This window comes from Sus scrofa, chromosome 3 (assembly GCF_054392235.1).
Source record: "Sus scrofa isolate SSC_HxYL_T2T_F1_AM1 chromosome 3, Sscrofa_HxYL_maternal_Yorkshire_Landrace_v2.0, whole genome shotgun sequence".
NCBI lineage: Eukaryota > Metazoa > Chordata > Mammalia > Artiodactyla > Suidae > Sus > Sus scrofa.
In genome coordinates, this window is record NC_139385.1 from 91,424,775 (window position 1) to 91,438,156 (window position 13,382).

The following is a 13,382-nucleotide window of genomic DNA, read 5'->3' on the forward strand; positions in this document are numbered from 1 at the left end:
TTCTCTTCCCTGAGTTCAAGACTTAAAATCAACTGCTTAGTTAAGATCTCCGGCTTGTTTTCCCAAACTTTTCGAAAAGCAAGGCCGATTCTTGTTTTCTCCATCATGCCAAACCTTGTCCTCCCCAGGATTCCTCATCCCTGTAATTAGTATTACATTCACCTGGTTGCTCTGGTCAAACTCCTAAAGTCATTACCGACCTATCTCTCACTTTACATCATCAATTCCTGTCAACTAAACCTTCAAGGAATTTATTTCTACTTATATGGTTTGATATACTTGTCAAAACTTATTGAACTATATACATTAAATGAATTTATGGATTGTTTTATTGCAGTAAAAATGTAAGTTATAACCCAGTGAACTGTGGTAGGAGCATGTGTATGTGTTACATACATCTGACCATTTCTCATCACTTACACCACTACCTCTTTGCTACCTGGACTACTACAACAGTCTCCTAGCTTCCATTTTTACTCAGGATAGTTCACATTCCACAAACTATCCAGAATAATCACTTTAAAATAAATCACATTATATTATTTCCCTCCTCAAACCTTTCCAATAACATCCTATCACATTTAAAATTCAAAAGCCCTGGAGTTCCCGTCGTGGCTCAGTGGTTAATGAATCCGACTAGAAACCATGAGGTTGCAGGTTCAATCCCTGGCCTTGCTCAGTGGGTTAAGGATCTGGCGTTGCTGTGAACTGTGGTGTAGGTTGCAGACACGTAGGCCAGCGGCTACAGCTCCAATTGGACCCCAAGCCTGGGAACCTCCATATGCCACAGGAGTGACCCAAGAAATGGTAAAAAGACAAAAAAAAAAAAAATTTCAAAAACCCTTACCATGACCTCAAGACCATATATGATCTGACTCCTACCATCTCTCAGGCCTCACCTGTTATCATTTTACTCTTTGCTCTTCTGTGTCGCAGACACACTGGTCTTCCAGACACTACTAAAACATATCAAGCTTGTTTTCAATTAGCGATTTTTATTTTTTATGTATTTCAAAAGTGGGCTCTTTACATCAAGGCCCACTTGGTGTAAAGAGCTAGCTCACTCCATTAGACGGTCAACAGAGAAATGTTTACTTAAGCTACTCAAAGCAGTAGATGTGAATGAGTAATTATCAATGCAATTGGCTTTAACACCTCAAATGAATACTTACAGTGCATGTAGCATTCTAATGTCCAATTGGAAAACTAGTTTAGGATCAGTTACAGAGAGCCTGGAACATCAGATTAAGGAGTTCATATTTTATCTAACAGGTCAGCATCACACTTAAGCACTGGGAAGAGCTACTTTTTTACTTTCCGAATCCTGAGTCACCAAGTTTGCAAAGAGGTGTAGAATAATGGAGAAAATGAGGAGTTACCTTCAAAGATATATATACCTTTTTGTACCTCTAGAATTTTGAACCATCCGATTACATTGCCTATTTTTAAAATAAATTATAATTAAAACTACACTCAAAAATGAGAAAAAGGAATACTGATACAACAGAAAAATCAGAAAAAAATATATTTATACCTTTTAGGGAAAATTTTATAGCACCTTAAATACTTTTTGAATGCCATAACTAAGGCTTATATAGAAGAAATATTAAAAAAAGTTTTAAAATATATTCATATATATATAGAGGATAGAGACATACACACAAAATATAATACATGCTCACACACAACAGTTCTCATCAAGTATTAGGAAGCTCCACCAGAACTGAGTTCTGCAACTTAAATTAACACAACCACAACTTGTTAACTTTCAAGTAGTTTTCTTAAACATCATTCAAGTGAAGACTTCTCTCAGAAATCTAAAGGCATCAAAGGAACAGGAAAAAAAAAAAAAAAAAACTAAGAAAAGACAGGAAGAGTCTTTCTCTCAAACTGAACTCCAATGGCCAATCTCACCACTTGCCAACAACTACATCAATTAAGTGAAGATTAATAATTAAAAGACTTGGGGACAATAATAAGAGAAAGGGATATAAACCCTTAACATCTCCAAATTTGCTAGAGCCTCTAACTGGTAATCAAGGAGCAATGAGGAATAGGATCTCATAGTATAGTGTCCTTCTCTCAGATGAATGAAGTCTTTCTGGTTTTTGTTTCTGACTTAACTTCCAGAGGTACTACACCAAGAAAGAAGCATGAATTAGATCCAGTTGAACTAAAGGAAACATGCCACATCAACCTTGGGCAAAGGTAAAATACTGTAAGGTGGCAATAAAAAGAAGTGTGAGAAAGCAGAAACCCCAAACCCTCTAAAGTATAGAATCCATCCTTTGATCAAGGGTTAAATACTCTGAGTTTGCTCATGGCCTACCTAGATCTAAAAAAAGATTGCCTCCTGAAACCCTTACCTTTATCCTGTTATCTGTCATGTCCAGGTTTATACCCTATGGCCATGTCAAGAGAACATGGAAAATATTTCTCCTCTCCTGAATCACAGAAAAGCACATTCTCCCTTGGAAAACATATCCTAATTCTGACTACCCTCTTCCACCAACACACTATGCCTTTCCTGAATCCTTTGATTTTCATTTTCATTCCCTTGAGTTTCAAATTCATGTAGAAATCAGTGTATTTTAAAGATATTTTATCCTGGTGAAAATACTGCTTCTTAAACCTTAATATGCATACTAAGGATCTCATTAAAATGCAGATTCTGATTCAGTAGGCCTAGGACAGGGCCTGAGAGATACCAGTTCTAACAGGTTCCCAAGCTTTGCAAATTCTCTTTCTCAGGAAACACTTGAAGTAGCAAGGTTCTAAAAGGCAATGGCACCTATATACACAGGTTATCTCTAAAGGCACAATCCCAATGGAATGCTAACTGTTCTTTCTTTTCATACTTTATTTTTTCTTCTCTAATTTATACTAGATCTATTTTCTTATCCTCTTAACACTTGCAATTTATCTTCAATGCCTCTTTCACTTTATTCAATTGGCATCTCTAGATTTCTTCCTCTCCTTTTATTTTTCCATACCCCGCCCCAAACAATACCTAAAATGTAAAGGTTGGGAGTTCCCATCATGGCGCAGCAGAAACGAATCCGCCTAGGAGCCATGAGGTTGCAGGTTCAATCCCTGGCCCTGCTCAGTGGGTTAAGGATCCGGCATTGCCATGAGCTGTGGTGTAGGTCTCAGGCGCAGCTTGGATCTGGCATTGCTGTTGTTGCTGTGGCTGTGGTGTAGGCCAATAGCTACAGCTCCGATTAGACTCCTGGCCTGGGAACCTCCATATGCTGTGGGTGCAGCCCTAAAAAGACAAAAAAAGACAAAAAATAAATAAATAAATAAATAAATAAATAAAATGTAAAGGTTGTTGATAAAATACGTTCTTACTATATGTCCAAGTCTATTTTTATTGTTGAGTCTTTTAAATAGATTCTAATTTAGCACACATATCTAACAATTAAAGAATTCTTGCAAGCATCAAAATGAGGAATGAAAGAAAACGACAGGATATAAGTAGAGAAATTGGGCCTAATCTGTATTTATCACAAGGACTCAATGAAAAGGCAAAAGAAATACTAACTAAAAGTCATTACAACAAATTTGTACATAATGAAAAGATTTTAAAGCTCTATTTAAGGATCCACTTATAAATAAAATTTGAGTGCATTGAACAAATATGTTATTCCTTGGGCACTGTCATCTTTTTAGCTTTAAACTATATTTTTAAATGAGTGGGGGAAAAATGCAAAGTATTTGGAGTTCCTATTGTAGCTTTTTTTTTTTTTTTTTTTTTTTTTTTTTTTTTTTTTTTTTTTTTTGTCTTTTTGCTATTTCTTTGGGCCGCTCCCCGCGGCATATGGAGGTTCCCAGGCTAGGGGTCCAATCGGAGCTGCAGTCACCGGTCTACGCCAGAGCCACAGCAACGTGGGATCCGAGCCGCGTCTGCAACCTACACCACAGCTCACGGCAACGCTGGATCGTTAACCCACTGAGCAAGGGCAGGGACCGAACCCGCCACCTCATGGTTCCTAGTCGGATTCGTTAACCACTGCGCCACGACGGGAACTCCTGGAGTTCCTATTGTAGCTTAGTGTGACCAAGAACCTGACTAGTATCCATGAGGAAGCGGATTTAATCCCTGGCCTCACTCAGTGTATTAAGGATCCAGTGCTGCCACAAGCTGTGGTGTAGGCCTGCAAATGCAACTCTGGTTCACCCTCTAGCCTGGGAACTTTCATATTCTAAGGGTGCAGCCCTAAGAGAAAAGAAAAAAAAAAAAACGCTAAATATTTAAAACTATATGTCTAGGAGTTCCGTGGTGGCTCAACAGGTTAAGGACAGAGCTGTCGCTGCTGTGGCATGGGTTCAATCCCTAGCTCCAGAACCATGGGTATGGCCAAAAAATATTTTTTAATAAAATTTTAAAAAACCTATATGTCTAAAAATTCTAGGGTTAAGGCCAGATCTTATGAAAAATCTAATTTAATAGGTATACCATAATATCCATTCCTAAAAATAATTAAGCCATCTATTCACCTATAATTAAGTTAAATTTTCATTCTTGCTTTCACCTTGAGACACTTTAACAGTAACTTACATACTTCTCAAGAAAAAATAAAATCCAGGGATCCTGCAAACTGTGAGGAAGAAATTAATGTTGTGACTAAAGAATCACCTGATATGTTCTATTTCCCTTAAGAAAAAAGATTCAAATGTAACCACCTTAAAGTTGATGCCTCCAGTATACTGTCAAATTAAGAAATACTTATAATCAGGATCTTCCTCGGGTATTCCCTAGCTTGGTTGGTAGTACACCCAGTCCTTCAAGCTTGAAACTTGCATGTCAACCTAGACCTTTTTCTATCCCTCATTTTCCTTTCCAGACGCCTACTGAAATGACCACCAAGTCCTACCCATTTTGTGTCCAAAATATCCCTCTCATGTATTCTCTTTGCCACTGACTTAGTCTAAGACTTCTCTCTCTATCTATTGCAATAGCTACCCTACCATCACTGCCTCTAATCACCCTTTCCACCCTGATCTTTACTCCACACTGTCATCCAAGTGATTTTCCAAAATGTAAACTTCATGTCTCTTCTGCTCAAAACCTTTTAGTATGTCTCCATCACCCACAGAATAAAGTCCAAGCCATCATAAAAGCACTGTACTTTTTAATCTTTGAATCCTGCCTGCCTCTCACACATCACAGCCCATTGCACTCCTCCCACCCAGCACCTTAAGTTCCATCGCTATCCCACTACACTGCTTGAACTTCCAACATACTACATGCCCCCATGCTTTTGCACAGGTTGTTGCTTCAGTCTAGAATATCCTTCACTTCTTCCCCCTTAGCTTCCAGGCCGATTATTGTGAATCTTTCAAAACTCAGCTCAGTTCAGCTCTCAGAAAGCCATCCCAAGACCAGACCCTACCCTTAAAGAGTTGATTATTTCCTTCTCTGTCAACTTTGTAAATAATAAAGACACTTATTGGTCACTTACGATGTGCCTGACATTGTTCCAAGCATTTTACAAGTATTAATTTATTTAATGTTCATAAGAACCCTTCCTATGAAGTGGTACCAACTGCCTTTGTAGATATGAAAACTATCACAAAGGAGTAAAGAACTAGTCCCCACAAGGATCTGCAACAGTAAAGTGATAGGAACAGATTAAAATCCCTACATCAAACATATTTATATTATTGCACCTATCACAGAGAATTTATTTACACGACTGTCTTAACCCTGGACTGTGAACTCCTTGAGGGTGGGAAATTATGCTACATTCAACTCTATAGCAATAGTGCCTAGTATAAAGTAGGTAATCAGTCCATGCATTTCTTAAGTTGCACATACAATAACATTCCTAACAAGTTCAAGAGGAAAGCATTCAGAAACTAGTTTCCAAGCAAATATTCAGATATGCCTTAAGTGTTCTAGAGTAGAGCAAGCTATTTTTTATCTAATAAAAATGATGTTAAAAAGAGAGATTAATACAGACATGAGATTACAGTCCATGTGGACAATGAAATGGACTTATTTTTACAGTAATACTGCTTAACCACTGCAATAAATCAAAACCAAAGTACCATTTGCTTAAGACTAACTTTTTTTTTCTGACAAAATAAGAATTCTTCTTCCTTATCATCAGGGCAGTGAAAAGAAAGCCCTATATATGCTTTGCTCAAATGGAAAGAAGCAAATCATACACCAGCACTACTAATTGCTTCCTTAAGTCTGGCCAAGAAATGTATCCCATTAGGCAATTAAAATAAAACACAGTTGCCTGACTAAGCATAAAACAAAAGAATTTCTAAGACTGTGTGGACTGGCATTCTAGTATTCAAATGAGGAAAAAATATTTTAAGAAAAAAAAAAGCAAAGAAAGATTAAGAACAAAATAAAACAGGTTATCACAACCCTACAAGAGATTTCTGTATTAAAACCCTATTTAAACATAGACATACATGTTATGTCAAAATATATGCATATGTGTTTACAATATTTCAATAGTCATTCTTGATGTCTCCTTAAAATTATAAAAATCAAAGTTGTTCTAACACTAATAATAAAAGACCCCAAGACCAAATCTACTGTACTTAATGTGCTCTCATAGTTACAGTCCTCTGAGCCATACTGAAGTGCAGTGATTAAAACCCACAGGGACGGTAACAGCAGCAACAGTGTACATCACAGTACTTGTTAGAGTAACCTGCACCCCGCCCAGCTTCTACACATTTGTGCACTGCAGAAAGGTAAATCTGCTGTCAGAAGAAGCAGAGTTTAGGCCACAGTGAGTTTAGGCCACAGCACAGCCAACTCTATGCCCAGGCACCTCTTACCATTTCTTGGTACACTCAACCATCAGCTCCTGGTAGGAGGCCACAAACTGGAACTTGGATGCATGTTTTCCCACACGCTGTAGTCTCTTCCAGACTGAAGCCATGATGATCAGTTAACACTGAAGCAGTTCTGGGTTAGCAACAGCAGCTTTAACAAAGCAGAGGATCCAAAGCAAAGGAGTTTTGCATGTATGTCTCTACTTTAAAAAACTCAACTACAGCTTGAAATGATGTTTGGGGTCCATATGTCTTCTCCCTGTTTCACAGGGTAAATCCCATCTTAGATGAATGGCCCAGTCAAGAAGAGTATGACACACATGACAGGATGAGTGAGAGGAGGTTCCCTCATGGAGACATCACCATTCCACCTCAGGGGCTATATGATGTGTATTCTGGAGGACTGAAAAGCAAAAACAAAGAGAAAAATATGAGGAGAGAAGCATGAAAAGTGACTAACCACCCATATTAAGTAACACTGCAACAGACAACCCCAGTTCTCCGCATGTTTTTCAAACAATGAAACAAAACACCAACCTCAAAAGCCGCTAACATCAAGAATGTGAGACACCAAGAAGAAATTACAATTCACACCGAAGACGTGGAGCAACACATCAGGTAATCAGCATCAATAACAATCAAGAGGCGAAAGTCGGGGCCCTACCTCCCTCTCCTAGCATCACAGAAGGGTGAGCAGAGCGGGAAAGTCTAGGGATGCTGTTTAATGTCCACCGCTAGTCAGAGGAAGGAGTGGAGAATTTTAAAATAAACTTTGTTTTTCAGCCGATTAATAGCTTTGAGTCCTAGAATATGTGCGTGAAACAAATTAAGGAGCAAGGAAGAATGCTGTTGTTGAGTCGGGGGGAGGAAATGGATGGGTAAAGAGGAGTGGAGGGAAATCTCAAGGCAGAGAGAGGGCAGTGTCCCGCTCCAGGCCATTTGGGCTCTCCTTCACCTTCGCTGCCAACGGGAGGGAAATGGAAACTCCTTGCATGGGAGTGAAGCAATGACCAGCGGGGCAAGTGCGAGGAGCGGGGTGCGGTGCCTCCCTCCCCCATCCTCGGGGAACAGCCGCTGGAGCCTTCTCTCCTCCAGCACAGAGCCCAGACCCCCTGCACCCCAGCGGAGGCAGGCGGTGGCTCGCCCGTGGTCCCTGTCACCCAGGCGATGCCAGAAGACCCCAGCCCGATTCCCGAGCCCCCGGCCCCGCCGCACGTCCACTCCCACCCCCTCCTCACACCTCTAATCCCGCTGTCGGGCTGAGTCTGGCCCGGTTCCCTCCTCAGCGCCGCTCCTCCGTCGCCGCCGCAGCAGCAGCCGCCGCCGCCGCCACCGAGTCCTCCATCCCCTCCGGAGCCACATGGAACAGCCGAGCCAGCCGCGGCGCTCCCGGGAGCCGGGGTCTGCAGTCCCTCAGGCGGACGGCGCGCCTCACGCCCGCCCCCTCCCGGACGGAGTCTCCCCGCGACCGTCCCCCACCCTACAAAACCCTGCCAGAGCCGCCGCTCAGCGCCCAGCACCCCCTCCCCCGCCTTTCTCCTCAGCCACCATCATCATTACCTCCCCCGCCGCACCTCTCACACTAACCCTACCCACGGCCGCTCAACCTCCGTCCGCCCCGCCGCCATTGGCCAGGTCCCGCGCTTGTCCCGCCCACCTCGGCGCTTGGGCCTTTGAGCGGCAGGGACACCTCATTGGCCGACAGGATGCCCATCACAGGGCCCCACCCTCCGCCCCACCCCGCCCCCACTTCTGGAAGTGTTTTTCCCCCAGCCAGAACGCGGCTCACAGGCTACCCTTCTCTTAAAAAAAAAAAAAAAAATTGGAACCCAATGAGGACAATCCCACCCATTCCTTTGATTGGCTTGGAGAGGAAAGCGATAGGTGGGAGGAGTAAAGGAGTGTTTATAGTGAGCTAGAAGGTGGTTGCTGAAGGTGGATGTCGGTCAAAGGCGTGCCGGGTGAAGGGCGGGGTTTCTGGTTTAAGTACGAGAGCCGAGGGCAGGACTGCCTTCACTGCAGCTGTGGGCAGTGCGGTTACGGTGGTGTTCTCTACAGTTCTCTCCGCCGCTCGCTACTAGGGTGTTTCCTCTCACAGCCCCGTTTTCACCTCCTGGGTTTTTTCCTCTAATTGTAATGAGCCGGCCAGACGCCCCCACCCCCCCACCTCTCCGTCCCCAACATTCAGTCAACTGGTCCTCAATGGATTCAATAAGCTGACTGTAGATGGAGTTGGGAGTGGTTGGTATAGGCAAAGAAGAGAATAACCTAAGGAGGGTGTGAGGACAGGGGCGCTTAACCTTGTTAAAAGAGTCAAGGACCCTTTTGAGAATATGATAAAAGCTATAGATACTTTCCCAAGGAGGGAAATGTGTCCTGTCATAAAACACAAAAATTTGCTTTCAATTTTAGGTTGTTCACAGACCTCTGGTGTAAAGAGGACAAAGAATGAAATCTGGCAGGAATCCCAACATTTGAGGAAGAAGCCAGGTTAACGAGAAAGAGACTGAGGAGGGAATGGTCAGAAAAGTAGCAGCACCCTACAAGCAATGGGCAATAGTTTGAAAAAAGAAAGGGAAGCTAAAATATGAAAAGAAAATAAGCAAGCTGGATCCTGGAAACAAAGGTCATTTATAATCTTACTAAGGATAGAGAGTAGGGAGTATGGACAAAGTAGCTTGAAAGGTGTTAGGATCTAGGGCAGTATTCTTGGAAGGACTGGAAGGAGGGCAGTGATGGGGAGAACTTGAGCTCATCTGAAGACATGGGGCGGCAAGAAAAGGAGAGATACCGAATAATCAGGAGAGATGGGAAGATATAGAAGGCTTGAATCTAGTATCTAATTCTATTTCCATTTGCAATAAAGTGATCTAATAATACCACAAGAACACAATGTACATTTTACAGAAATGGGCATAGATATCACTTATTTTACTATAGTCTTAATTTTTAAATATTAAAATAACCATAATATATTGATTCTTATTTTGTGGAATCAAAGAGTTCTCTGGTGCCCTTCCTGAGTAGTTTACTAAGTCACTACAACCTATAGCTATTATGATCTCATATAGTGATATATTCTGCATCATTAAAAGATTTTAAGTGTATGAGGGTTTCTTTAGTGGCTAATTTATAGAAATGGTCATAACTATTTTAATCTAATTTGCCATTCAGGAACAACCCACATGATAATTAGGAGGACTTTGCATCCTTTCTAGTATTATTGTTCTTCAGAAGTTCTCAAACTTTCTCATGTGGTTATCTTGTTTGGGGTGTGTGTGTGTGTGTGTGTGCTGCCACACCTGTGACATGTGGAAGTTCCCCGCCAGGGATAGAACCTGCACCACAGGAGCAACCCAGATGACTGCTGCAGTGAAAACACTGGATACTTAACCCTTTGCACCACAGGAGAACATCTATCCTGGTTTCTTTTAATACTCTTTCCCTTCCTTGAAAAAAAGAAGTGTATAGGTTTACAGGGAAGCTTTCTCAAGTTGTGAAAAATTTCAAGAGACTGGCAAAGAGTTTCTTATAAGACAGTTATTCATTTTAGGGGATTTTTCTTGGATGTAAATGCTTCTTGTTCATCCTAGCTGCAAAGGTAGCTAAGAAGAAATCAAGTTTAGAAACGAAGGAATTAAAAGCAGACCTTGACATTGTCCTGTTGCTGAGCTCAAGTTCACAGGCTCCTAGATGTCCAATATAGAGCAGCCGCTTCTTCCCTCATAACTTTTTTTTAAAATAAACTGTCTGCTAAATAAATTTATTGGAGAACCTTAAATACAGAATAGTTCAAGATTTTTTGGTCCACTTAGCTGATACTGAACACCAACTGAGCATTGGTCGTATTAAATGCTATTAATTGTGCGTAAAAGATAACAGTCCCCGGAGTTCCCGTCGTGGCGCAATGGTTAACGAATCCGACTAGGAACCATGAGGTTGCGGGTTCGGTCCCTGCCCTTGCTCAGTGGGTTAACGATCCGGCGTTGCCGTGAGCTGTGGTGTAGGTTGCAGACGCGGCTCGGATCCCGCGTTGCTGTGGCTCTGGCGTAGGCCGGTGGCTACAGCTCCGATTCGACCCCTAGCCTGGGAACCTCCATATGCCGCGGGAGCGGCCCAAGAAATAGCAACAACAACAACAGACAAAAAGACAAAAGACAAAAAAAAAAAAAAAAAAAAGATAACAGTCCCCGTTCTCAGAGAGTTTTTAGAAACAGATGTTCAGCATACATGAAAGAAACTAACAGATTTCTTAACCTCTCTGAGTCCCAGCTTCATATTCTGTCAAACGAATAATCATGCTTACTTTTCTGGGATGTTGAGAAGATGGAAGATACATATGTAAAGTAGTATGTGAAGTGCCTGACACATAGTAAACAGTTAATAAATGGTTATTAATAATGTACACCATTGTGTTTGGTAGGAAATACAATAAAAAGATAACAAATAATAAACGGTCAAAAAATAGAACTTCGACAATACTTGGGCAATATTTAATTGCTACCAAACATCCCTACTTCAAGGAATAATGGATTTCAAAACAAATTGTTTTAACATTGTCTCCCATTAACTCAGTGATTACCAAGAGTGGAACAGCAATAATTTACAAAGGCTAAAAAAATCATTACTAAGAATTCACTTATCTTCAATCCTGCAACCACCTTCCATGCTACATATCCTTAGAGATGGCATTCTAGAAGTTACCTTCTTAAGGTTCCATTCCCCCTAACTACCTGCCTTCTTCCAAGGGGGAATTGCCCACTATGCTTCTGCCCTTTTTTAATCCTCTGTTTACTGCTGTCTTGATTTATCAACCCAGGCTTAATCTGCATGTGAGAGACCTGTGGATGCAAATTACTTTAATTGTCCGGTCCATTTGACCCAGGTGTTGACTACAAAAGATTTTTTACTTAACAGAAGATTCAACACTTAGAGTGATTTCTATTTTGCCTTTAAATATCATCAGGCTTACAGTAAAGATACAATACAAAAAAATAAGTGGAAAATGCCACCCCAAAACTTCAAATCTTCTCTGTTGTGACAGCTTTGAAATGATAGAAATTATTTTCAATAAAGCAGCTTTGCTAGTCACTGTTTCAGAAACACCCCAAATGGAGATTCTACTCTCTGAAAGGCAACCACAGGCTTGAATTATTATCATTCCTAATAATAAAATTCTTGTCCTTGGGTTTTTCAGTTTTTGCAGTAATAATTGTCAGAGGTATTATTGCAGAATTTAACTACTAATAGAATTTATCTGTGCCTTAGTCATAATAATAAGATTTACTTGCAACAATAGTACCAGGTTTTTGTATTGTGTTTTCCAGTTACCATAGCAGCTATACAATACACAACAATATTACTGCAATTTTTAACTGCTAATGAAATTATTTTTTTAAATCCATAGCAAACAAATTTTACTCTGATAATCCCACAGCAATGTTTATATCCTTAAAAAACTTACTGCGGCAGGCTAATACTTTTGAAATATTAATTGAGGTTTTTGTAGTAGTTTTTTCCCAGCTACTTCTTTTTATCCTATGGCTTTTCTTCTCCTATACCCCACCCAAAGATACCCTCAGCATCACACTCACCCTCAGTTAGGCTGCTCTTTGATCATTGTTTCAGGAAAGCGGTAGAACAGAATGCAGAGAAGCAGGGACTTTTCCTTGTTTTTGAGTTTCAAAACCCTAGTCCTTTAGGGAGTAATGAAATGGATCCAGTTAAAGGCTTGTACTGTTCAATCCTAACCTCTAGCCACATGTGACTACTGAACACTTGACATGTGGCTAGTTCAAATTGAGATGTGTTGTAGGTATAAAATATATACCAATTTCAAAGACAGTATGCAAAAATGAAGGAAATATATCTTATTAAAAAGTTGTATATTGATTACCTGTTGAAATAATAATATTTTAGATCTATTAGATCCAGAAAAAGACATTAAAAATTAATTTCAGCCAGTACTTTACTTTTTTATGTGGCTCCTGGAAAATTTTAATTATACATGTGGCTTGCTTTATTTTCCTGTTGGACAGTGCTGGTAGAGACAATGGTAAGACTTCCTTTCACAGAGATGAGAAATGGATTTCCTGGACTGGAAGGGGAAGAAGAAGCTTTGTGAAAAGTAATGAGAGGCTGGGTTCTAGTGAACCCCAGAGAACAGGACTCACTGCCCTCATTCTCACTGGATTCTGGCAGAAGCCTTGGAGAAGGGCAACTGAAATGGCGGAATCTATCTATGGGATCTGAGAGCTGAGAGAGATCATTTTTCCTTGTTAGAGCCCTGGGGAGGTGGCAAGACCATAAAGAGAAGAAAAACCTGGGCCATATGTCTAGTTTAGCCAAGACCTCAGAGCAGCACAATTCAATACAACTTTCTGTGATGAATGAACAAAATGTTCTGTACATAGCTGTCCAACTCAGCGGCCTCTAGCCACTGCGGCTATGGAGCACTTGAAAGGTGGCTAGCATAAATGAGGAAGTGGAGTTTTAACATTCTTTAGTTTTAATTAATTTAAATTTAAATAGCTGCATATGGTAGCTACCAGAATGGACAGTGCAACATTCCATAGTAA

General features: G+C 40.8%; 1 protein-coding gene across 18 annotated transcripts in view; it reads right to left on the minus strand.

Moving 5' to 3' along the window:
- Positions 1 to 8,408, minus strand: part of EHBP1 (EH domain binding protein 1) — a 350,789-nt gene extending 342,381 nt beyond the window's left edge. For 10 of the 18 annotated variants that reach the window (XR_014841824.1, XR_014841825.1, XM_021087477.2 and 7 more), the window contains exons 1-2: positions 8,045 to 8,383; positions 6,808 to 7,207 (exon numbers count right to left, since the gene is read on the minus strand). Coding sequence is in view for 15 of the 18 variants with exons in the window: in XM_021087477.2 (XP_020943136.1) it covers positions 6,808 to 6,911 (104 nt within the window). In the remaining 3 variants the exon portion in view is untranslated. Of the gene's footprint in view, positions 1 to 6,807; positions 7,208 to 8,044 lie in introns of all 18 variants that reach the window. The other 8 variants (XR_014841826.1, XM_085019092.1, XM_085019090.1 and 5 more) reach the window with 1 other exon arrangement.
- Positions 8,409 to 13,382: the final 4,974 nt, after the last annotated feature.